Source organism: Alternaria ethzedia (genome assembly GCF_023757985.1).
Source record: "Alternaria ethzedia strain BMP 0044 chromosome Unknown scaffold_14, whole genome shotgun sequence".
NCBI classification, from domain to species: Eukaryota; Fungi; Ascomycota; class Dothideomycetes; order Pleosporales; family Pleosporaceae; genus Alternaria; species Alternaria ethzedia.
This window is the reverse complement of record NW_026056207.1, coordinates 974-28,049: the sequence shown is the minus strand read 5'-3', so window position 1 is coordinate 28,049 and position 27,076 is coordinate 974. Positions and strand designations below refer to the sequence as shown.

The window sequence follows — 27,076 nt, the reverse complement described above, 5'->3', positions numbered from 1 at the left end:
CTATTCTCCTCCTTCCTCCTCAACCCCGCCTCCCCTACCTCATCCCCCTTCTCCGCCTTCCTCCCCACCGTCCGTCCACTCTCGTCCAGATTCCACCATTCCTTGTGTTTTTCTCGCGCATCTTCCAGCTTTCTTTGGTGGTCTATTCGCGCCTGTGGGGGTGTTAGCATTTTAGTGTTCCAGTCAGTGGAGAGTGCATGAACTGAGAGTCAATACAACGTACCTGCCTCCTCTCCTCCGCCAACGCAAACCACTCCAACCTTGCTTTATCCAACTCATCCTGATTCTGATACTGCAACATGCAACTATTCATCGCCAGTCGCGGTTGGCGGCACGCGTATATCATCGTAAACGTGCGTCCGAGGGCACACTGCGCGAAAGTTTCAATCTCCTTTGCGCATTTCGCCCGCACGTTTTTGTAGTACAGGTCTTTGACTTGTTGTTCTTGGGGCGCGGATAGTGGTGTGGGGTTCGTGGGTGTGCGGTTGGTGCCGATTATCATGCGGTCTTCTGTGTTGGCCATCGTGGACGGTGGGCTCTATGGAGTACGGGTGGGCGCTACCCAGGCGGTGGGTTGGGCGGTGCAAGTCGAATGCGTGGTTGATGTGTAGCTCGAGGTATGAGGTAGCGAGTGACGATGTAGGAAGTGTGTGGTTGGTGGGTGTGGACGTGAGTGAGCGTCTTTGCGGACTCCCGGCGGTGCTGAGGTTCGAGATTGGATTGGATTGGCAAGATTGATGTTATTCGGAGTGGGGCATGTCTATGCAGTTCAGTGGTGAGGATACGGAGCGGGCATGTCGGAGGTTCTGGGCGTGGTTTGGCCGATCTGGGTGAGCCGAGGCAAGTGAGCTTGAGGATCAGCGTTCGTGGTTTAGACTTCACATGCGCTTTTAGTTGCGGCTTTACTTTACATCACGTAGACACGAGCACAGCCAGAGACTTGACAGTCGCAACATTATATTCGTTCATCCCACGATCCATCTACATCCTCACCTCACCCTCCCCCACAATGAAGATCGCAGACCGCACCTTCCTCATCAGCGGCGGCGTCTCAGGCCTCGGTCTCGCAACCGCCCGCGCCCTCCACTCCGCTGGCGCATACGTCTCGCTACTCGACCTCAACGCCTCCAACGGCTCCAAGATCGTCTCCGAACTCGGTTCCCGCGCAAAGTTCTTCGAAACCGATGTCACAGACACAGACGCCATCGCCTCCGCAGTCCGCAGCACAGTCGCGTGGGTCAAAGAAACAGGAAAAGACATTGGAGGTGTGGTAGCAGGAGCAGGAGTGGGAATGCCAGGCCTGATTATCGACAAGAAGAACGAGCCGTTGAGCATTGAGAGTATTGATTTTGTGCTCAATATAAATTTGAGGGGCACGTTGGATTTGGTTAGGCAGGTGGTGCCGCATATGACTACGACTACGCCTTCGAGTCCTGATGGGTCGCGCGGTGTGATTATCATGATTGCGTCTTCGGCGGCGTTTGATGGACAGATGGGTCAGGTTGCGTATGCGGCGTCGAAAGGGGCGGTGGCAAGTCTTACACTGCCGCTTGCGCGCGATCTGTCAAAGTATGGTATTCGTGCTGTGACGATTGCGCCGAGTATGTTCGATAGCGCGATGACGCGCATGATGAGCGACAAGGTGAAGAAGAGTTTGGAGAACAGTATGGAGTTCCCCAAGAGGGCGGGGCTGCCGGAGGAGTTTGCGAGGTTGGTGGTCGAGTGTGTGGGGAATGAGATGTTGAATGGCACGGTGTTGAGGCTGGATGGCGCGATGAGGATGCCGGCGAGGCTATAGTTGTATTTATTTGGGTATATGGTTTAATGTGGGCTCAGCGCTTACGCTCCCTGATCTTGAACTTGACGCCGTTCTTGTTGACCCCGCCGACGGTGTTGTTCATCTTTGCGCGCTGGAGTTCGAGTTCTTCTTCCGCGGCCATGAGTTCGCTCTCCCGCTTCTTGAGTGCGCGTAGTCTTGTTACGTGGCGCTCTTGTGCTCGCTCTCTCTCCTTGCGGAACTTTCTCGCTTCTCTCCGTGCTTGCTCTTGTGCCTCTATCTGCTTCTTCGATAATGTGTTCGGCCGCTGGATAGGCGTTTCGTCGTCGTCTTCCGAAAGCTCGTCTTGTAGGTCTCCGAAAGTGGGTGATTCTTTGCGCGCAGGAATGTCCTCGCCGCGCCCGAACCAAGTGTCTGGTTCAAACTCCTCTTGTTCCTCTTCGTTGTCCACAAAGACTCTGTGCTTGCCCTGCTTCGTCCTCGCCGCATCCCTCACAGCACGAACCTCGCCCTGCTCCTCCATTATCAGCCGCTGCTCTACCTCCTCCCTCTCTTTTCGCGTCTGCTGCAGCATAGTGCGAATGTATCCCGCGTCCTGTGTCTTCAACAGCTTGACCACCTCCATGCTCAGCGCCTTGTTGCCTCGGTCCGCCACTCGCTTCCCAGACTTGTCCACCTTGGACGACATCATCTTGAAGGAGAACTCATCGGGATTGCGGTCCTGAGCCTTCTGCTTCAGAATCTTGAGTTTGGCCTGCTTCTGCTTGTGGTCGTGCGCGCGCAGCTTGTAGTCCTTGCGCTTTTCGAGGAGACCCCATTTTGCGCGCTCTTCAGGTTGCGCGCGCTCCTTGTGGTTGCGTCGCTGAACGGCATTTCGCATGGACGACATTTTGGGCGGTGGGTAGTGTGACGCGTTGGTTGTGTAGAGGTGTTGAATTGCTCGAGACTTTTCGGTGGGCCTCCGCTGCCAAGTCTTCGGCCCACTTTACTCATCTGCTAGTCCAAATGGACATCTGCATGCTGTTTCTCTCAAACATCGACACCTTTGGTGATTATTGATCAAATTCACTTTTCGTCGTGGCACTAATCTATCTAGAACGACAAGACATTCATAACACGCCATTTACCAGCGTAGAAAGTATCGCGGCCCTCACATTGTCCAGGCGGCATGATCTCCACGTGTTTACCGCATTCGATCTTGAAACACATTCTAGGAAACGTTCCGCACTTGCATTGCCTATCCAGGCTTATGCAATATGGATCTGTCCTTCCAATAGCGCCGGTTGGTGGAAGTACGGAGCGGAAAGTTTACGATATGGATTGTGCCCATGGAACAGCACACCTGGGCATCGTCGGCCATAATGTCCATCCTCAAATGCCGTCGGATCGGGTACTTACTGCCATCCGCCCCATCTGAGACGTTCTAGTACTCTTGGATGGGTGCTTCCGCTGATAGGAGCCGTTCACCGATGGACGACTGCCAATCATCGGTGAGCAACTTGATCGTGGTTCCTCGCGGGAGTCGCGGAAACGGGCCATCACCATAGAGATATGCAAGACCGGAAGTATGGATCCAGAGGTACCCATATGTAAGCCTAGGCCTTGCATTCTTCGACAGAATCTTGAGTCCAGCGAACGAAGATACGTGAGCGGTGAGAATGCGTTGACTCCTTTACGACGTGAAGGCACGACCAGCCAACAACACATCTTCGCCGAGGCGATCAGTTCTCAAAATGAAACGGAACATTTCGCAAGAAATTGGATCGCATACCACCCACCCAGAGATCGACTCCAGAGGAGGTATTTCACAAGAACCATAGCCCATCTCCCAACTGAAACGCCAAGTCATCACCAGCCCTCCGCCCAAGAATCCTTCCAAACACCGCGGAAAATTCTCTACCGACATATGGCGCTGCACTAATGTACCCCAGGTCTTCCCCAATATACCGCAACGCCAAAACACCGTCACCTGTGTCATAGATACTGTTAGACATCACACAACTGCACATTCTCGACTCATGGCGTACGGAAAAACATGTCAACGAGAAATCCCGCGAATCGCGAAAAGGTCCAGGGCGTATTCTGTTATGCAGTGTAGATCGAAATAGTGAGGTTGTGATGGTGGGCATGACCATTCTAACCACCGGTAAGGGTAACAGCAACCTCAGCCCCTAGCCAAGCACAACTTACCACGGCGGAAGACAATTCTCCACCATTCTCCACAAATACTACAGTGTCTTGGCTTGCCGGACGAGATCCACAATACAGGGTCTCATCCACCCCGTAGCAATTTCACGACGTCCGTAGAGGGCTACATCGGTGTCTAGATCTGGTTGGCGATACAGGTATCGTGGAGAGGTGGGTATGGAGGATGTGTATAAAGGCAATGGGGATTCCGAGTGGTAGACCAGCAGCTCACTCATCTCTTCTCCGAGTATCCAGCCCGTCTGCAAACTTAGCAGCTCCTCCACTTCATTCTCCAACTTACGCACGAACTTGTTACCATCATGTTGTCTCAAGTCGCACTCCTTTCCCTCGTCGCCAGCATGGCAGCTGCGCAGACTCTCAACATCCCCACTCGCTCAGGCAGCATCGTGTCGCTCCCCCAGCCCAGCACCATCACCGGCAGCGTCAACTTTGGTAACAAGGAGTTCGACCGCGGTCGGCCTTGCAACTCAGACGAGGATACTGGCAGCGACAGCGCCGTCTTCATCCTCCAGAACGGCGCGTCCATCTCCAACGTCATTATTGGCGCAAATGCGCTCGAGGGCGTGCACTGCTTGGGTATGCTTTATGTTCATTTTGTGATTTTGTAAGAATGGTACTAACAACCTTGGAATCACAGGCTCCTGCACCCTAACAAACGTCTGGTTCCGCGACGTCTGTGAAGACGCCATTTCCATCCTCGGCAGCGGCAACGCCCTCATCCAAGGCGGAGGCGCCGCCCAAGCCAGCGACAAAGTTATCCAGCACAAGTACGTCCTCCAATCTCCCCTCTCCCTCCCTCTTCCCCACCCACAAACCCCCAAACCCAAACACATACTAACACACCCCTTCCAGCGGCGCAGGCACCGTAACCATCAAAAACTACACCATCGTCAACGCGGGCAAGCTCTACCGCTCCTGCGGCGACTGCACCGACAACTCCAAGAAGTCGCCCCGCAAGGTTATTGTCGAGAATGTCCGCGCCTTTGGCCTTACCTCTGATCTCATTGGTATCAACTCCAACTTCGGTGACACAGCCTCCATTAGCGGATCTTGCGGAACGACAAAGAAGGTGTGCCAGGAGTACAAGGGTGTTAACAAGGGGAATGGGAGTAGCAGCAAGGTTAGCTCGACGAGCGCTTGCACGGGTGCTCAGGGGAAGTTGGAGAAGCTGCCGAGCTGTTAGGTGGTCGTCGATGGCCGAGATCTAGTGGTGGTGGTGGATGACTGATGCGTCTCATGTCCGACTGAGGAGACGGGTGCTGGGATGTGTGGACCTAGGATTATGTATATACTCACGTTCATTTTGAGATTTGTATATAGCTTTTTGTGCTGCGATGAGGATGTCGTCAATGATATTGGTATCTGTATGCAGTTAGGTCTGAAGAAGTGAGTTGATGTGTGTTAGTGGTGTTGCGAGTGGGGAGTGAGTAATCACAGGCGTTTGCGCACGTTCCCGGTATTCGTCGTTGATATGAATTAGTCCTCGTTCATCTGGTAGTCATGTCAACCGAAGAAAGAGATGCAGTCTTGCACGAGGCTATCGCGTTGTGTGGAGACTGGCATCGTAGCATCGCGTAGCATCGCGTAGCTGCTAATACAATCTTTTCCGCTGAGTAACGTAGTACATTATGAATCTGAATTCCTTTCCCCCATTCTTACGATATCGTCAAATGACGAGCGAACTAGTAACGCGACACCTCACCTAAGTATTGAGCTGCTGCAATCACATCGGATGTACCTAGTTTAGTGCGCGGAGGGCATTGCTGGTTGTTCGGAAACGGGGCTATGTCGATATCGAACATCTGGGTACTGTCTATATAAGATCTTTTGGTACTTAGAGGGGTGAGGCAGTGTGGAGACGCCGTTGCTATTGGGTGCTGGTCCTGGAATGCATACACGACACAGTCGAGTAACAATATGTATGGTCGCAAGGGATGTACAATTCCAAGATCTTTGTTTCCACTGTTATCAGCCGGTATTGGAAAGCTTTGCGACGGCGATTGAGCGATGTGTCCTTGTTGCAGCCCCTTCGTTTCTCCGTGCAGTAGCGTCCAAGGTTTTGGAGAACAGAACTGTACGGCAGCTACAGCCTGCATACTCAAATATTGAGGTCAGAACGGGCTGGAATAGACGCAGTAGTAGTAGTAGTAGTAGTACGGCAGCTACCAGAGGCAATGTAAACAACAACGTTCTAAATTTGTCTGAGAATTGGGATAAGCATGACCATCCCGAGGTCGCAGGTAGATGTTGACAGTTGTTGAGCAGATTACTCAGGTAGCTGAGGGCGGCATGGCAGGCGGCTTCCCGCGATGATGACGTCAGCAGCTTCCGCAAGCGAGCTCCATCTTCAAGCTACCCCGAAGCTGCCATCCTCATTCTCGAAATGCCTCAACACCAGCCCTTGGCCCATGTCTCCGAAGCCCTGACGACCTGTGTACATGCGGATTCAAAGCTCGATCAAGTAGCGTTCCCGTAAAGTATGGCTACTGCGGCGTCCCCTCATCGTTGGCAGCCAGCTCAAAGTCTTGGTTTTTCCGACATCCGAATTCACCAAACCGTATCGCGGTAGCGGGCCATCCCAAAACCTGGAGAAATACGACGATCGCTTCCGCTAATAGGTGCGGAGCCCCGCAAGATGATATCCAGGGCTTAGGTTCCTGAAAGCTCGGGTGAACACAATCCGGAGCCGCTTGGCTGGTAAACATCCATGCTTCTGCAACCGGCTATATGAGGTCTACAGCCATGTACCAGAAAATGTTTGTCACCCCAGTCCGCTATCGCATCACGTCGCAATGGGTTTCAACACGCTTTCATGCCAGCTGTTGCTAGCTGCAGCGACCGCCTCCGCCAAATGGATCGTTCCGGGAGCGCGTTGGAGAGCTACTGATGACACTCTTGTAAATGCGCACGCTGGTGGCATTACTGTGGATCAAGAGACGGGCAAGTACTTTTGGTTCGGCGAGTACAAGATCGAGGGACAGGAAGAGGGTGGTGGTGTTAGCGTGTACAGCTCCGATGATCTCGCGACATGGGAGCCTCACGGTCTAGCCCTGGAGCCCATCGAGGGCCATCCCTACATCTCCCCTGAGGACATCATTCAACGGCCGAAGGTTGTGTTCAGCGAAGGTACTGGTCAATACCATGTAAGTACTCATCCTCAGCAACCATGGTAGCTTTGCTAACATTAACAGATGTGGTGGCACGCCGACAACTCCACCTACGGAGAGCTTCTTCAAGGTCTTGCTGTCTCAGACAACATCACCGGACCTTACAGCTTCGTCGATGCTACAGCGCCACTTGGAAACTGGTCACAAGATTTCGGTCTATTCGTCGACCAGAAAGACGGCCGCGCGTATTCGCTATACTCTAATGGTGACCGCAGGGAAGGACGCGACGTCTACCTGACATCCTTCAACGAGAACATCACTGCTCTTGATGAAGTCGTTCATCGTTTCGACAAGTACGACCTCGAAGCACCAACGATCGTGCAAACCGATAAGAGCTACTTTGCGCTGATGTCGCACAAGACAGGTTACCGTCCAAACAGTGAGTGTTCTCACCAAGCGGGTATCTACATCACATGCTGACCGCTTCCAGACGTGGTTGCTTTCCGCGCCGACTCCCTTGCTGGTCCTTGGTCTCAACCATTTATCATCGCACCGCTCAACACACGTACCTTCAACTCGCAATCTGGATTGAACCTTCGGATCAATGGTACCAAGAAGACTACGTACCTGTACATGGGTGATCAATGGGACTCAATCAGTCTGTGGGAAAGCAGGTACATCTGGCTACCGCTTGAGATTGATGAAGAGAAGAAGTCCGTTGAGCTCAAGTGGTACGACGTTTACGACCTCGACGTGAAAACCGGAGAAGTCACAGCCATCAACGGAACTACCTACTACGGCAAGGACGCCACCACCACCGGCGACGCCTACCACCAAGAAGCCACCTTCGGCAGCGATGGCGTCATCGTCACCGGCATCTACGGCAACGATAGCAAAGTCACCTTCTCCAACATCGAAGGCACCGGAAAGCCCCAATGGGTCTCATTCTACTATCAGAACACCGATGACATGGGCTTCGGCGACCAGCCTGGAGGTTCACCTGATCGTATCAATGGAACTTGGCAGCTTCGCCGCATCTCGAGTGTTATTGTTAACAACAAGACGGAAGAGGTTGAGTCACTGTATCAGAGAGATACGCACAAGGGGATCATTCTGAGCACGCCGCTGATGTTGAACTTGGAGGAGGGTAGTCATAACACTATTACTATTGGTGGGCTGGATAATGGGCAGGATGTTAAGGGCGCGGATATTGATCGTATTGTTGTGTACCCGCCGGAGGAGTAGTTTGCGAGTACTAAATCAATACATATAGAAGGGTGTCCGGTATGCAGAGATCGAGAGAATCGTTTCGGTCATTGCGTAACGCGAGTGGTGCCAAGAAATAGTGAATGATGGCCGTACACAACAGTAGCTGGAGCCTAGCGCCCAACGGATTCTCCTGCCTACATAAGTCTACGAACTGTTGACGGAGTCCAAGGGCGCTCACGTCTACGCCTCGACCTACTCTGCTTGACTTCTCGATCGACCACCCTACACGCTCGGTAGCAGTCGCTTACGAGTCCTCGGAACATACCAACCAGATAGCGCACAATGTCGTTACTATCACTGCCCGCCGAGATCATCGGCAGAATCTGCCGTTATCTTGGGATGATTCAGGATGAACGCGGCGGCTTCACTCACTATTGCAACACTGATGAGTTCCTACCACTTCGTATAACTTGTCGGGAGTTGTACTCGAAGACCATGTACGACGCGTCGGTGAGATATGGGCTACTTCTTGAGCTGCTAGATATTGAAGCCAGTCACAAGGGGCTCTGCGCCCTTCTTCACATCACCAAGATCCCCGATTTCTCCAAGCGGATTCGAACATTGATACTCAAGTCTCCTTATGAGAACGAGCCAGCTCCGCCAGACTACTTGATGGCTGATTGGGTGAGGGATCTCCGCGCACCAACTACACATGACACACTTACTGACGCCATTCACCCACGCCTTAGGCTAAAGCCGCGTTTCGAGCGCAAATCGTCGACGATATAACAACGTCTTTGGAGGCTAGCGAGACGGTACACCTTCTCGCGCAATGTTTCCGGAACTTGAAAGACGCCCCTATGCTATCGGAGATCATCGTTCACGGGCGCAACTTGTACGGTCTTGTTCCCGCCGCTCTGGCAGCAAGTGAGTTTCCGCGCGAGATCGCAATCTTCGAGGTACTAGCGCAGCCTGTCGTCAAATCAGGCTATCGCAGTGTTACGAATTTCCCAGAGGAGTGCGCGTCATATACCAAAGGTCTGAGCATCAAAGCGCCCGACTCGGCTTTCGAGGATAGGACGCCACTTCATAGGAAGCTGAAAAAGCGGAAAAAAAGACAGCTCGGCAAGCAAGGCTACCACTTCAAAGGATATCAGCCAAGCTATCGAGAGTTCTCCAGGTTTCTTGCAGCGTATAACGACATCACCCATCTTCAAATCGCTGGATGCGATAAATTGCCCATGTTACGGCTCTGCGACGGATGCGAAGCGGTGTTCAAACATATTGCGACCGCGAACTTTCCTCACCTAACCTATCTCTCTATGGATAAGACCTACGTGAGCGGGGGCCGGCTCCGCCGCTTCGTCAAGCAGCACACTACGACACTGAAGGAAGTCCGCTTCTCATCCGTTTCTCTGACGGATGGCTCATGGAAATCTCTAGCCCAGGGCTTGCTCAAACTACCACAACTCGAGACGCTCTACCTCGACTCCCTCTACCAAAAGCACGAGGTCACCAAGTCCAAGATTCCGTCTTTCTCAGACCAGAGGTGGTATCTCGAGCTCGTATATCACGGAAAGTCCAACATCAAGCTCTTTCTGCAGATGTTCCTGCAGCACTTCTGGACGGCGAAGTTCGGTCGCAAACCATATTCTCGTGGCTATACCACACAACCGTCGCGCAAGACTCGGGCAAGATACTACGAGGTGTACATGTATGACTTCCCTGAAGTTGTGGCGAGTAACGGATATATGGAAGCTGCATACGTTGAGAAACGGTATGCGGAAGAGGTCTTGGACGTTAGTTCTGACTGGAGTGATATGCAGTCGTACAGGATTTACTACTAGGGGATACATGCTTGCTGGACGAGGCGTTTTACACGGCTAAAGCTTAGCGACCATTCTGAGGGTCTAATATGGGTTTTCGCGTGTAGTTTTGTCACATTATAACAGCAACTTGCATTCTGAGGGCGTCCAAACCGATGATGGTTTAGAGCCCAGTCCTGTACATCATCGCTCAACCCAGATACTAGTCATCTTTGCTAATTTATCACGTTCTGGCCCTACTTTGGTCCGCTGGCAAAAATACCCCATCATGCCCCAATGTTAGCTTTCAATCCTCGTGCTTTATCTGTCGTTCCGCAAGCAGGAGCTTTTGTGCATCTCGACTAAAATTGATTGCCTCTTGGTCCAGTGCTGAGACAGATAGAGCGTGCGAACTCTTCCTGCATAGCGCTATTGGACGAGATCAGCGCAGTCGATGCGATACGCGATCTCTTGGAACGTGGTTTACCAGATATTTCCATGACCTGCATTCGGTACGGTACCACCACTCGTAACTTTTGCGATCCGATAGTCAAAGATCTCATCAGCAGTTACACTAGGATAATGAATGATAATCAGTGGAAGCGCGTGCAGCCTACCGTCTGACCTAGATGCTCGGGTGTGATCAGAATCCGTGCTGCGCCTGGTCGCTACCTAGGTAGTCATTGTACCGTAGTTGGACTAGCGCCATCACATATGTTTGCTGCTTCCTCTCTCTCATTTCCAATCTCTGCGTCTCTCGTACTTCCACCTTCCGCCTTACGACTGCAAATTCCGCCCGCTCAGTCAGTTGGCCACACCAGCGTCAACTCCTGACTTCGTCGCCTTTCTACGCCACCGTGGGATTTTATCGGTCGCTCGCGATACCCTACCATACAATCACGACCACAACCACCTTCGGCGCCTTGATCACATGATACCCACATTCTGCTCTGCACACTTGCACGCCCAGATTCCAGCTGATATATAGCCCTCACATTCTCTTCTCGCTCGCGATACCCTCAACCGACTGAACAAGGCTTCCGCCTGCGCATCCAGGAGTCTACATCAGCCACCTCACTCAAGCTTCGCGCCTCCACCTCACCGCTAGACGCCTACATCAGCGACAACACTCAAGCTTCGCACCTTTTTGGAATTAACGTAGGCTTCAACCGCATTCCTCTAGTCGATTTGGAATGTCTCTACTATCCCTACCCACGGAGATCATCAGCAGGACCTGTCGATACCTAGGCCTGGAGCACGATGTAGATGGCTTTTCATCCTACAATAACGATGACCTGAAGTCGCTCCGCCTGACCTGCCGAGACCTTCACGCGAAGACCACTTTCGACGCCGCGGTTAGGTACGGACTATTGCTAGAGGAGCTCGAGATAGTCGTCGACTATAAAGGACTTTGCCAGCTATTGCACTTAACTCAAATACCAGCTTTTCGCGACCGGATCAAGCGAGTGCTGTTCTACTATCCTAGCGTGAATAGCACGGAAGACGACTGTGATATTCCATGGGGAATGTCCCCGATCCGTGAAATGCGCCGCGAAGAGATTTTGACAAACTTGGAAGCCAGCGAATCTGTTGAACTTCTAGCAGCATGCTTCCGGAACTTGAAGCAAGCGACTTCTTTGGAGGAAGTTCCGGCACAGGATACGGACTTGCACCGCCTCATACATGCCGCTTCGGCGAGGAGCGGTTTTGCAAGGAAGGAGGCAGTCTTCACAGTACGGCCTGAAAATCTAAGTGGCGCTGATCATCGTACTCTGATGATATATCCTGCGGATTGCTCACCATACACCAAGGGTATCGAGATCAGCACCCCGACCTTACCTTTCGAACGTCCCGAAATCAAGCAGATAATACAGGACGCCAAAAGGTGCAACGAGCATGGATATTATCTGAAGGGCTATCAGCCGGATCACACAAATTTGTCACGACTTATCGCAAATTATAGTCAGATCGAGACCCTTCGCCTGGATGGGTGCGAGACCTATCCTCGCTTGAGATTCTGCGACGGCTGCCATGTAGTATTCTCTAGGCACATTGCTACTATACAGTACTCTAACATTACCACGCTAAGTCTCCACGCAACTTACATTAGCAGGGGTCGACTTCGACGTTTTATAAAACAACACTTAGCTACGTTAAAGGAATTTAACTGCACATTCGTAACGCTAATGGACGGATTATAGCGCTTGATTGCCTAAGGCCTATATAAGCTTCTAAAGCTAGACATGCTACACTAGGCTCTTATGTTCTAAAAGCATGCAGTAAATCGCGTTTAGAATAATTCTCTGTCCGAGATAGAACTTAGACTATTCTGTCTCTATAGTTGTACTTAGAAGAGAACCTTAAACGTTAAGTACTATCTACAGACCTTTCTAGACAGATTCTGCACGCGCAAGTACAACAGAAACGCTAGAGGAATTAGAAGTAGTTTTACTGCTAGAAAAACACTACTAAGTTTCTATAAGGTTATTATGTATTGTTCCGCTAACGTAGTAATAGAGCCTACTAGAATAGCTTTAGTATACGCGATTCGACAATATGCGGAAGAGATTCTAGAATAATTTATCTAGGACAGCGAAACGATTAGATAGCTTGTTAAGAAGAATAGAGAGAGTAATTAATTAGTGCTAATTAGTTAAGGTAGAATTCTTGTGTACAAAGATACTAATCTTTACAGACCTGTAGGCAAGATTACAGTATACTCTACTTAAGTATATATTATTACTAGATTATACTCTTTCTAAGACAGTATCGTAGTAACTACCTCTCTATTTTAGCTAAGAGCTAAAACTTAGTTTTATAAAAGTACCTATAGTTATATACTCTTACTACTACTACTTTTTTTTTCTTTTCTTTTTTTATACTAAGTTAAAAAGTTTTTAAATCTTTTCTAGTATATAAGCTAAGTTAAAGTATTACTTCTTATAGTTAGTATAAGCTTAGCTTAGCTTTTTAATCTTAACTAGCTTAGCTAGTTAAGCTTAGAAAAAGTCTTAGTAATACTAATTATTTAGAGCTATACTTATTAGTTAGCTTAGCTAAGTAGCTTTTAAAATACTATATACTATTTTAAGAGCTACTTTATTCTTTAGTAATAAAGTATATAAGTTAGACTTTATTTATTTAGCTAAAATTAGAAGAGATAAAAAAGCTTATTATAAGTGTTTTAATTTTTTTTTTTTATTATATAGTTAATAGTAAGTTAATTATAGTACTACTAATAGCTTTACTATTAGTAAGTAAAATAATATAATTATTAAAAGTATTTATAAATAAGTATTATAATAAATATAAAGAAGTTTATTTTAGTATATTACTTTTATACTTACTACTACTTATATAACTATAATATAGCTTATAATAGTTTAGTTCTTTAGATATTAGACCTATATTAGCTTAATAACCTACTATATATATATTTAATCTCTAAGTACTTTTTATAAGTCTTACTATAATAATATTATAATTTAATATAATATTATTATCTAATTTCTATATAACTCTTATATATTATTATAGTTCTCTAACTTTAATAGTAATTTAGTAAATTAGCTAGTTACTCTAATAAGATCTACACTAATAATTATAACTATATTACTAATCTCTTTTTAGTCTTTAGTTAGTAATACTTTTATTAAAGATATTTTCTATATTCTCTTTTATAACGCTAGCTCTAGTTAGACTATAGTAAGTATTAAGACTAGCTATATAATAACTACTTCTAGTACTACTACTTCTTTATTTACTAAATCTACTACTATCTTTACTACTTATAGTTAGCGTAGCTACTAGTAGTTTTAGTTCTTATATATTACTATATTAAAAAACTCTCTTACTATAATAGTATTTAGTTTTTAAAACTTTTATTAGTTTTTTTTTTACTTTTATAGATTCTTTAATCTATATAATAGTAGCTTTTTTAATATCTTTAGCTTCTTCTAGAATAGCTTCTAGTATATCTTTCTTATAGAAAGTAGTTCTTTTACTAACTCTAAGAATAATAATACTAACTTTACTAAGATTTATTACTACCTTAATAATTATAATAACTATAACTATAGTAACTTAGTTAAGCTTCTAATAAGTAATACTAAAACTATTAGCTTTAATAATTAGCTACTTAATATTACTAAGACCTATAGTAGTAAGAAGTATTCTTACTACTTTTTTCTTAGTAATCTACTTAGTTACGTTATCTATAGTAGTGTATACTATCTAACTAATTTATATAACTTATCTCTTAGATAGTATACTTTCTTACTATAACTTACTTAGAACGCTAATTATAGTACTAATTATAATAATAACTATAGCGCTAACTATAATATTTACTAGAGTACTATCTATAAAGTAAATAATAAAGTAGAGTCTAACTTCTCTACTTCTAAGTTACTAGAACTAGTTACTTATTACGTTATATTTTATATCTCTACTAATTATAATATTACTAGTTATATTATCTTTAAGTCTAATCTCTTTTAAGATAGTAAGTTTATTCTATTAGCTTATAAGCTTAATATATAAAACTAAGCTAAATATATTAAAGAATTTAATAAAATACTTTTTAAAGATAGTTCTATTTATATAGTTTTCTAAAATAGTATAAAGCTTTAAAAGCTTTTCTTTAATACTATTAGTTACTTTAATAATAATCTAGCTCTATATATTAGTTATCTATAGAAGATTTAAAAGAAGCTTACTAATAAGTATAATACTTTCTATTAGCTACGCCTTTAAGCTACTAAGAATAATAAAGCCTTAAGTATTTTATAATAGTAGCTACTTAGCTCTAATAGTAAGTATATATACTTATAGAAATAACTATATATAATAAAAAGTAATATCTATATATTTATAGTCTAACTTAAAAAATATTATATTACTTCTAAATAATAAATTACTTAAGTATATAAGTAAAAAGATACTTATAAGAAAGTATATAAGAAGAAATATACAATCTATATTAAAGCGCTAAAGAAAGTCTTTTATCTTTATTTACTTATTAAAAAAACTACTTTTATCTTTCTACTAAATAATTCTAATAGCTCTAATTTAAAATATTCTAATAACTTAGCTAGTACCTTTTACTTAGATTACTATAAACGCGCTACTAACTACTTTAGTTTTCTAAACTATACTTTTCTACTAGCTTTTATATATAATACTTACTACTTTAAATAGCTTAAGTCTAATAAGTTTAAAAGTTTTATTAGTACCTACTAAGATATTTATTAGAAGTAGAAGCTAGATATTAAAAGCTAGTTCTATATATATATATAAGTATTTTTAAAAGTAATAAAGCTAAGTAACTTAACTTTATCTATATAAAGACTAGTAGTACTACTTAGTAAAGTATATCTATTAGTTAGTATATCTCTAGTTAGAAATTTAAATATATATAATAGATCTAGAATATTCTTAATAAAAGCTATAGTTATCTTAATACTTACTATAATACTTATAACTTTTATAATAAAAAAGTAAGTATAAAAGTAAAAGAAAATATTAGCACTTTTCTATCTTACTTTAAAGCTAGTATTACTACTTTTCTATAGAATAATAAGAAGATAATTTTTTAAATATATAAAAAGCTTTTATTTTAGTAGTATACTTATATAAAACTACTTTTAGATAATAAGTACTATATTAATAACTTTACTACTTTTAGCTAGAAGCTCTACTATCTTAAATAACTTTACTTCTCTATTCTACTTTTTTATAGCACTAACACTACTAAAAACACTAGTAGAGGTAGAGATAAAAGTAAAGAAGAAAAGAATAGTAGAGATTATAAAAACTATAACTATAATAATAATACCTTTTTAGAAAGCTTTAGTACTATCTATATTATTATTAATAAGTTTTATAAGAACTATACTCTAATAGAGACTTAGATTCTTACTAATATAAAGTAATATTTTAAGTATATACACGCTAGTTATAGATCTAATAGTACTAATATACTTTATAAAAGCTAGAATAATATTATATTAATAAGTTATTTTAAAAAAGTTTTTACTACTCTTAATAAAGTATATAAAGCTACTAGAGTTTTTATTTCTAAAACTACTATTAGAGTTAACTCTATTTAGAGTCTAACTTTACTAGTATTATATTAGAGCTAGAGATAATTAATAATTAGAAATAATAGAGTATATTATTACTTTGTTAAGTGTGCTAGTGCAGAAATGCAGGTATAACGCAGTTAAGTAACACAGTATATAATCGCAATGCAGGTATATTTTCTAAACATCTTATTTTATAGTAGGTAGTAGTATATATTCTTTTAAAGGTTCTAGAAATTAAAACTAAGCTATAAAGTTTAACGCTCTTAAACCTTATATAAAAGCATAATAGTAAGAAGCTAGAATCTACTCTAGAAACTATAGAGAAAGAGGTGTAGTAGAGTATACGTTTTGTATATCTCTAGAAGAATATTTAGAAGTTGTATATATATCTTATTACTCTCTAGAAGCTCTATGTAGAAGTAGAAGGTAGAGAAGGCTATAACTATAGAGAAACGGCGATAAACGTCTAAGAAGCATTTAAACCTATTTCTAAAATAAGGCTATAGAGTAGAAAGGTAGTAAGGTATAGTAGTTTATAACTCTTAGTTAGTAATAATCTTAAATCTATTATATAATAGCTATTCTAAGATAGTAGAAGAGTTTTGTACGTGTAATTATACTAGACTCTTTAGCTATAGTTATAAAAAGCAAAATTCTCTACTTACCTCTTTCTCTTTTCTCTTATCTTTCTTATCTTTCTTATCTTCTATATCTTCTACATCTTTTATATCTTCTACATCTTCTTTCTTTTTATTTATTAATATAGTAACTATATTATCTATAAAGGCTCTTATTATCTCTAAAACGCATATAAGCTATTCTATAACTACTATAACTAAGACTACTATAGTTGTTACTAAGTATAGGCTAGGTAAATTTAAGCTTATAAGCTATATTATTAAGAACTAGTAGTTTAAAGAGATAATAGATTAGGTACGCTACTATACTAGGCTAGCTTCTAGATTTAATGTAGATTGTGCGTTAGCACGCTATATATCTAATAAGTTCTTAGATATTAACGTCTACTACCTAGGCTCTATCTTTATTATGCTAATAGGTAATTCTATAGCGCTTAAAGCCTATACTAAAGTGTAGTATATATACTAGTAAGACCTTATTACTGCTAGTAAAAGTTCTAGGTAGACTAATTATTAGAAGAACTTTATACGCTATAAGGTACTTATCTATTAGCGCTAGAATTAGATACTATATATTCTAACTATAGTAGAGAAGCTTTTTAAGATAGAAGTAGAGATGTCTCTTACTCTCTCTACTATTATACTACCTATCTTTACATTCTAGGCGGCTTATATATAGGCTAGTAATTAATAATAATAATAATAATAACTATAAACCTACAATTAGGCTAATAATATAAGCAAGATAGATAATCTAGATAATAAAGTAATAATAGCTTATTAACAAGCTTATAGTAGAATGCGCAACTAGTCTAATAGACTATAAGTATATTTAAGATCTTTCTAGAGTATTTAGCTAGCGTATTAGGCTGTAGAGAATATATAGCGCTTTTATAGCACTATAGACATATTACTACTACTAATTCTAGAATTTTCTTAAGCCTTTAGGTAATTATAACTATAATAGAAGTAGTAGTAGTAGCAGCGCTTACTTTTAATAGAGACTACGTGCAATGCAGTAGTACTACTACTAGATATTATCTATATATTATTAGTAGTAATAAATAAGTTAATATAGAATTGTAAGTCTTTATTATAAAAGTGTAAGAAAGAAAAGTACAGGTAGGTAGCAAGAGGCGTTTAAGTTCTAGCTTTGTTTTAATAGCTTAAAAGTTTGTTTATTTATTATTTATAATATAGTATAATATTATAAGACATAACGTAGTAGGCTCTATCTCTAAGGCCTAGAGAGGAATAGAGTATATTATAATTTTTCTACTACTAAAGAAAGTTAGAATAAAATCTCTAGCTATATATCTAAGAGCTAAGTAATTATATATCTATAATTAGATAATTATAACTACTCTTTAACTTTAATATACTCTCTAGAGTAGTAAAAGTATTAATTTACTTTACTAAAACTAATTCTATTAAATCTACTATAATTAGTATACTCTAGTAGAGTTTAGGCTTAAAAGTCTAGAGCGTAGTAGTAGATTATAGCTTAATTAAGTATTTAATTATACTTAATACTAATAGTAGTAAGCTCTTACTTATTTAAATAAAGTCTAATAGCCTAGAAATTAACTTTATTAGTTTAGAAATTACTTTATAATAGTTTAGAATATAGCTAATAGCTATAGAAATCTAAGTATCTAACTAGTAAGAGATAATTCTAATAGTAAGATCTAGGCTTTTAGTCTCTTTTAAGTAAAGTTTACTATATAATTAATAGCTTAATAAGCTACGCTAGCTACTTATATAAGTACGCGCTTAGGCTAGAATTAGAGACTTTATAATAATAAGTTTTCTAATTCTTCTCTTCTCTACTATAATTATCTACTTTTATATTATTAAGATACTTAAGCTAATAAGCTAATAAGCTATTTATTTAATTACCTTTTTTACTTAAGATTTTTAGCTTTTAAGTCTTAGCGCTTTTAAGCTTTATACTTAATTCTCTACTTTACTTAATATACTACTCTACTTACTTCTTTATTTTTTTTATTACTATAGTAAGTTCTTACTTTTATACTTAACTTAATAGCTAACTATTATAATTTAGTTTAATAATCTAACTTCTAACTCTAACTCTAGCTATAAGTATTAGTACTTTAGCTTTTACTATAATAGCGTCTTATACTCTAATTATAATACTTTTAGTAGTAGTAATTATAATATATAAGCTAGTACTTAGTATAATAGTGCTTAGTGTAATAGCGCTTTACTTAATAATACTTTATAGTTAAGTACTTAACCTCTCTACTATACTTAACTTAAAAAAGCTACTAATTAATTTCTATCTTTTTCTCTTAAAATAATAGTAGCTAATAGCTTATTTTTTAGTAGCTTTATATAAAGTAATTAAGCTACTAATACTCTACTATTTTAGAGCTTTATAAAACTTAATAATTAACTAGATTAGAGCTTTATAGTAACTAGTAACTTTAGTAATAATAATTTTTATAAGAATTATAAGCGCTTAGAGTTATATATTAAGTATATCTACTTAAGTTATAAGAGCTCTTAGTTTAATAATCTTAATAATAAAAATATCTAAGAAACTATTAAGCTTATTTCTAAGAGTAGTATCTTTATTAATAATAATACTTTCTAGACTTAGAGTTTAAGTCTTTAGTAATCTAACTATATTAAGAACTAAGGCGCTTAAGATTAAGAGAAGTATATTATAGATTAAATCTATAATCTCTACCTAATTAGGTCTAGCTCTAATTAAGTAAGAAATATTAAATATTTATCTACGTATCTAGATAGATCTATATATAGAATCTTACTTATTACTAAACTTATTTCTTATACTATTCTATATTATCTATATACCTAAGATATAGATATCTACTTCTCTTACTAATAGTGTAAAGCGTAATACTAGAAAATATTTATATCTATTACGTAATAGTGTAAACTATTAAGCTATAGTCTTACTATCTTACTAATACTATCTAAATTAAGTAGAAACTCTACTACTTAAGTAATAATCTTACTAATTATAAAGACGCTACTAGTCTATAGAATATATAAAGAATCTAGAGTAAAGTAACTAAGATATACTTATTAGAAGCTTTTTATTAGAGTACTTAGTAAGTTAAGAAGATAAGTATTTATATAGAACTTTATACTTTATTACTAAAAGTATTATAATATAAAAGAAAAAGAATTAGCTTACTTTATTTAGAGTAAGTAGTTAAAGCAAATCTATATATTATATATTAAGTACTAAGGCGTATAATACCTATAAAGTAAATACTATTAAAAGATATAGTTTATAAGTAAAGCTTAATATTTATACTAACTATACTCTTTCTATTATTACTACTAAATATAACTAGATAACTATTCTCTAGACTCTTAGAATCTCTTTTATAGCTAGCTAATAAAAATACTACTATATTCTAAAATACCTAGAATACTTAAAATAATATAGTTTAGAAAACGCCTACGCTATATAAAATTAGGTAATCTAACTACTACTATAGTAGCTTTCTAGATTTATACTCTTTACTATTCTATATAGTAGAGGTAACTAGCTCTATACTAGAAGAGCTTATAACTTATAACTATAACTATATTAACTTAGATATTAAAGAAGATTATATTAAAGTTATTAGTTCTAATAAGAAAATAGATAGCATTTATATATCTTTAAAATTAGAATAATAGCTAGAGCTTAGTATTTTCTATAATAGTAATAGTTTTACTATTATAATAGACTAAGATCTTTTAGAAGACACTAAAGCTATTAATAATAACTTTATCTCTAGTATTACTATCTCTAATAACTTCTACTTTAGTAGTATAGTTATCTAGTATCTATAGTAGTTCTACGCTACTACTATCTACTTTATAACTACTATTAGACTTCTTACTAAGAGATATAACGCGCTTATAAAGTAAGTCTAGCTTTTATCTAATATAGTTTCTTATATATAATATAATAAGAAGCTTAACTATATCTAGAACTTTAAGAAAAAGCTTAAACTTATAGAATAATAACTAGCTAATAATAGTAGCGTAGATCTTACTAAGCTTACTAAGAAATATAATAAGCTCTATCTTAAAGGTAAGAAAAATACTTATATTATTTATAAGTATAATTAGACTATACTTACTTTTAAAAAGTGTAACTTTAATAATAAAGACTATATTAAAAACTTATATAATAAAATTACTAAGCTTAAAAGTAATCTTACTTATAAAAAAGAAAAAGCTAATAGCTATTACTAATAGCTTAAGAATTAGTAATAACTTACTACTATCTAATAAAACTTTATTATAGTAAAAAAGAAAAAGTTTATATAGTACTATATTAACTATTAAAATAAAAACGCTAACTATACTTTACTTAAAAAGAAGCGTAATAGTTTTTATAAAAACTAAGAATACTTATAGTAAAAGTATAATACTATTATTACTAGACTTTAGGTATATAAACTTAGCTACTATCTATACACTATTCTCTATTATAAATATACTAATTAAGCTACTTATAAAGAGTACTATACTAAACTAGTAGACTATTCTCTTTATAAGCACTAAGCTACTTCTACTACTAAATATATTTATTATAAAAATACTAATAATAACTATTAAAACTATTTACTAACTCTATATTAAGACTACTTATCTATACTATATTAAGACTAATCTTCTACTCTATACTATAATAATAAGTATTAACGTAATTCTTTAGTATAGTAATCTTAATATAATAATAAGCGTAGTACCTATAGTAGTATACTAGCGCCTAGTATATATATATAAGTAGTTTCTTTAGTAGAAGGTTCTAGTAAAGGTATTATCTTCTACTTTTTTAATATTACTATTTTTATTAGTAAGAATAATAATAAAGAAAACTATAAGAAGTAGTATTACTCTACTATTAATAAATATAAGACTTATATAGATAATTACACTACTATAGTATATTTTAAGTATTATATCTTAGAGAATATATAGAACCTTATATATTATAATATTAAAAATACTAAAAACTATTTTAATCTTTTTAAAGCTTTAAACTACTATTTTATAGCTAAGTTCTATAAGAAGAAAATAAAAGCTAAAAACTTTCTCTAAGATAGCTTATTAGTATAAAAGAATAGAAAGACTTTTACTTTCTAGAAATAATACTTTATAAAAGTTTATACTTTTCTTAAGAAGTTAGACTATAAGATAATCTTCTATATATAATAGTTTCTTTAATCTAGCTTAGTAACTACTATAAGCGCTAGCTCTATTTATAGTAAAATACTAATTACTTTTCTTAACTAAGCTTATAACTAAGATCTAGATAATAAGAAAATCTACTACTAGAGTATTTCTACTATCTCTACCTTTATAAAGCGCTTCTCTAAGAAGAACTCTAAGTTCTACTAATATTCTTTAGATAATTACTCTCTAGAGCATAAGTATAGATTTAACTAAATAGCTAAATATTTTATAAACTTTAGGTAAACTAATATATAATATAAAGTTCTTTATAAGAATAAAGTATATTTTAAGTATAGTAATAAGACTTATTAGAGTAATAACTATACTAAGTTTTATACTATACTTTTTAACTAGATTAAGAGACTATTACTAAATACTATAGACGCTAACTTTACTAATAATAATACTTCTAGAGCTAGTAAAAAAGAGAATAATAATAATAACTATAATACTTATATTAAAAAAGATAAGAATATTAATAAAGAGAGCTTTATTATTAATAAAGATTCTAAGTAATATTTTTAGACGCTTCTAGATAAAATTATAAATAGAAGCTAAAATAGAGTAAATCTCTAAATAAAATATAATATACTATAGAGTATTATAACTACTTTAAAGTTACTACTATAAGAATACTAGATACTAGTAGTCTTTTTTAGTAAAAAGCTTATATCTCTACTACTATTATCTCTAGTTAATTAGAGTTCTATAAAAGTCTTTACCTAGCTAAGTAGCTTAACTTTAAGTGTTAACTAATAATAGACTAAGAATAGAAGTCTACTATTAGTTTTATTAATACTAGCGCTAGTGCTTACTTTATTAGTTATTAGTATATCTAAAACTATTAAATAAAGACTATCTAAATCTCTCTAATTAAGCTATTATTAGTAAATAACTCTATTATTAAATCTCTATCTAAAGTAGTTAAGTTACTAGTATACTATAGATTCTATATTAGTTTAGTTATATATTACGTTGCTAATATTAGACGTTATAATATTATTCTTAGAATAAACTAGATAGATATATATAATATATTACTTAGCTTTAGTAAGAAATAGTCTATAATATTTAATACTACTTACTACTATTTAAACTACTTAGAGTATAGTATAACTAAAATAGTATACTATAATAGATAACTTTCTAATAGTTAAACTAAGAGAACTAATACTAGTACTCTAATTATAATTATTAGTATCTATACTATCTACCTTAATATATAATATAATTCTAATAAGATTATCTAGATAGAGCTATATTACTAGAAATAACTTAAAGAGCTTCTAGATAAAAACGCTTTTAAATCTTTTTATAATAATATTATCTAGTGTATAGCTATATTATAGAAAGACTTTAATAAGTATATAGAAAAGTATAATAAGTCTAGTCTTTCTAATAAAGAGCTTTATAAGCTTATTCTAGACTAGTTATATAGTAAAATAAAAGATATCTTTAGTATAAAGTTAGTAAATAAGTTACTACTCTAAAGGCTAGGTATAGACTACACTATTAATATTAAAGATAATAAGCCTCTATAACTATATATCTATAGTTTTATATAATAAAAAACTAAAGTAGTTAAAATCTATATTAATAAGATAATAAATAAAAGATTTATTAGACTTAGTATCTTCTCTTATACTTTATCTATTCTTATTATTAAAAAGCTAGAAAGTAGACTATAAATTTACGTTAACTATTATAGCTTAAATAGTATTATAAAGAAAAACTATAGTACTTCTTTATTAATTAAAAAGACTTTAGTAAGAATATATAAAGTAAGTATTATAAGTATTATTAATATTATTACTATATTTAATAGCGTTTAGATTAAAAATAGTAATAAAAAAAAGACTACTTTCTAAACCTACTATAAACTCTATAAGTATCTAGTAATACTCTTTAGACTATATAACGCGCTAAAGACTTTCTAGATATTTATTAATAAAATACTTTAGAAATACTTAGATAACTTCTATAGTATATACTTAAATAATATTCTTATCTATAGTAAATATAAAAAAGATTATAAGAAATATATTCTTAAGATACTAAAGAAGCTCTAAAACGTTAGTATATACTTTAATACTAAGAAGTACTAGTTTAAAGTTAAGAAGATAAAGTACTTAGAACTTATTCTTATAACTAATAGTATTAAGATAGACTTTAAAAAGATTTCTACTATACTTAACTAGTCTTTTCTATAAATAGTAAAGAATATTTAGTTATTTCTAAAATTTATAAACTTCTATAGATAATTTATTAAAAGCTTTTTATACTTAGTAAAAGCTCTTATAGCTTTAATAATAAAAAACTTAAACTTTAGAAAGACTTTCTTATTAGTAGAGAACTCTACTATCTATAAAGCCTTTTATATAATTAAAGAGGTATTCTTTTAAACTAGAGTACTTACTTATTTTAACTCTAAACTAGAATTCTAGTTAGAAACTAATATATTAGACTTTATTATAGCTACTGTTCTCTCTTAGATAAGTCTAGAAAAAGTGTTTTAACTAATTACCTTTCTATTAAAGAAGATAACGCTAGCTAAGTATAACTATAAAATCTATAATAAAAAGCTTCTAGCTATTATTTAAGCTTTTAAAGAATAGAGATTTAAACTTATAAGTACTAAAAATCTAATTAAAATCTTATTAGACTATTAAGCCTTATAAATATTTATAGAGAATAAGTATTTTAATTACTACTAAGCTTAATAAGCTAAGTTTCTTACTAAATTTAACTTTAAGATTATCTATAGGCTAGATAAATAGAGTACTAAGCCTAATACACTTACCTAATAATCTAGTAACTTACTAGAGAATTATAATAATAAATAATATAAGTATTAAGTTTAAGTTATTATTAAACTAGACTAAGTAGATCTAGAGCTAAGAGTTGTAACGCTTAGCTTTAAAAGAGATAGTAGTACCTACTACGCTATCTATCTAGCTAATTATTTCTCTAGCTATATTATAGATAATTCTATATATATTATATAAATAATATACTAATTAAGTAAAGAAAATAATATTAGTAAGTTCTACGCTAAGACTTCTTTAATAATAGCTACTCTTATAGCTAGTAATATAGAGCTAACTAATATTCTAACTACTTTATTAGAATAAAAAGACTTATAGCTAGCTATCTAGATAGTATATACTAAAGAGAAAGATAGTATTCTTAAAGAGCTAATTAAAGCTAAGACTAATAGCTTTTACTATATTCTATATAATCTAATATATAGTAGTTACTATATCTACTTAGAACTAGAAGATTATAAACTTATTAATAGATTATTCTATATTAATAAGTAAGTCTACGTCTTTAGAATAGATAATATTAGAATATATATTATTAAGTAATTATATTACACTTTCTATAGTAGCTATAGTAGTAAATATAAGTTATACTTTTACCTCTCTTAATAGTACTACTAGCCTAAGATAATAACTAATATTACTTAGTATTTCTATAATTACCTTATCTATAAAAGAACTAAAAGCTACTAAGATAGTAAATATAGTCTTCTCTATCTATTATCTATTCTAAATAAGTACTAGTTATATATATTAATAGACTTTATTACTTATCTACTAGCTTATTATTATAATAGCTAAACGTTTACTAATATTTTTATAGTAGTAGATTACTTAATAAAGAAGAAGAAGTTTATTTCTATAGTCTCTCTTATAGTTAACGCTCTTATATAAGTGTTTATTAAGTATATATAGTATAAAAAAGAATATCTAGAAAAGATTATATTAGACTATAGTAGTTAGTTTACTTTCTATTTCTAGAAATAATTATATTAGCGTCTAAGTACTTATTCTAAGTACTTTTCTATCTTCTATCTATAAACTAATAGTTAAATAGAAAATACTAATATATACTTAAAGTAGTATCTCTAGACTTATATTAATTATAAGTAAGATAACTAAGCTTTATACTTATCTATTACTAAGTTTAAAGCTAATATAATAACTAGTGTAATAACTAGTATTAGTCTATTCTACGCTATAAAGAGATACTTTTTTTACTTAGAGCTAGAGCTACTACTACTAATTAGTTTATATAATATAGCTCTAGTGCGTATAAATAAAGTATAAGCTAATTAACTAGCTTAATACTTAGATAAACTCTAAGAAAAACTCTATACCTTTATATAATAAGTATAAGCTAAATAGACTAAGTATACTAATAATAAATAACTCTTTACTTTTTTATTTAAGGCTAGAAACCTAGTTATATTAGATACTTATAATATATATACTACTTAACCTAGTTACTCTTTTAACTATAAGAATTATAAGCTATTTTATATTATTTACTTAATTAGTAATCTTATCTATAAGCTTTAACTACTACTAGAAATAAGTAGAGTCTATAACGTTTTCTATCTATAGTTATTATACTCTATCTCTTCTAACTTACTTTTAGGCTAATATATTAATCTAGAAGAATCTACTATAGTTTACCTAGATATTAAAGATAATAAGAACTATATTATAAAGTTAATTAAAGACTACTATATTAACTATAAGCTTAAAGATAGAAAGAAGAAAAGCTTACTATAGTATAAAGTCTACTAAAGTAGATATTCTAAAAAGTCTAATAATCTATTCTAGAAACTCTATATAAATATAGTTAGTAGCTTAGAGATAATTTATAAGTATTATTAATAATACTCTAATAAGCCTAAGATATATCTAAAGTTTAGAATACTAGTAAGTAAATAAAAGTTATTAATACTAATACTTAAGTAAGTCTCTATTAACTAACTATCTTACTAATAGCTTATTATAAGTACTTACGTAATACTTCTATTAATTAGTTAACTCTAGTAAAGAAAAGTATCTTTATAGTTATATCTTACTATATACTACGCTAGTCTTTTAGAACCTACTTAAGAAAAGATTAATATACCTAGATAACTATAGAGCTTAATACTTATTATAAACTAAAGACTAATAGTAAACTAAAGAAAACTAGTTTTGTTTTTAGAAAGCTA

The 27,076-nt window shown here is 35.8% G+C and overlaps 5 protein-coding genes across 5 annotated transcripts; 4 read left to right on the top strand and 1 right to left on the bottom strand.

Moving 5' to 3' along the window:
- Window positions 1-1,009: 1,009 nt before the first annotated feature.
- On the top strand, window positions 1,010-1,798 carry J4E87_006156 (uncharacterized protein; the record flags this gene model as incomplete). The annotated part of the gene is made up of 1 exon (XM_049377761.1): window positions 1,010-1,798. The coding sequence occupies one exon, from the start codon at window positions 1,010-1,012 to the stop codon at window positions 1,796-1,798; it is 789 nt and encodes a 262-aa protein (XP_049232328.1).
- Window positions 1,799-1,832: 34 nt separating this feature from the next.
- J4E87_006155 (uncharacterized protein) lies at window positions 1,833-2,666 on the bottom strand (the record flags this gene model as incomplete). The annotated part of the gene is made up of 1 exon (XM_049377760.1): window positions 1,833-2,666. One exon carries the CDS (start codon window positions 2,664-2,666, stop codon window positions 1,833-1,835), a length of 834 nt encoding a protein of 277 aa, XP_049232327.1.
- A 1,657-nt stretch (window positions 2,667-4,323) lies between these two features.
- On the top strand, window positions 4,324-5,168 carry J4E87_006154 (uncharacterized protein; the record flags this gene model as incomplete). Its single annotated transcript, XM_049377759.1, has 3 exons — window positions 4,324-4,561; window positions 4,623-4,752; window positions 4,838-5,168. 3 exons carry the CDS (start codon window positions 4,324-4,326, stop codon window positions 5,166-5,168), a joined length of 699 nt encoding a protein of 232 aa, XP_049232326.1.
- Window positions 5,169-6,777: 1,609 nt separating this feature from the next.
- On the top strand, window positions 6,778-8,337 carry J4E87_006153 (uncharacterized protein; the record flags this gene model as incomplete). Its single annotated transcript, XM_049377758.1, has 3 exons — window positions 6,778-7,128; window positions 7,177-7,531; window positions 7,583-8,337. The coding sequence occupies 3 exons, from the start codon at window positions 6,778-6,780 to the stop codon at window positions 8,335-8,337; spliced, it is 1,461 nt and encodes a 486-aa protein (XP_049232325.1).
- Window positions 8,338-8,796: 459 nt separating this feature from the next.
- On the top strand, window positions 8,797-10,148 carry J4E87_006152 (uncharacterized protein; the record flags this gene model as incomplete). The annotated part of the gene is made up of 2 exons (XM_049377757.1): window positions 8,797-8,985; window positions 9,051-10,148. 2 exons carry the CDS (start codon window positions 8,797-8,799, stop codon window positions 10,146-10,148), a joined length of 1,287 nt encoding a protein of 428 aa, XP_049232324.1.
- Between the last annotated feature and the right edge of the window lie 16,928 nt (window positions 10,149-27,076).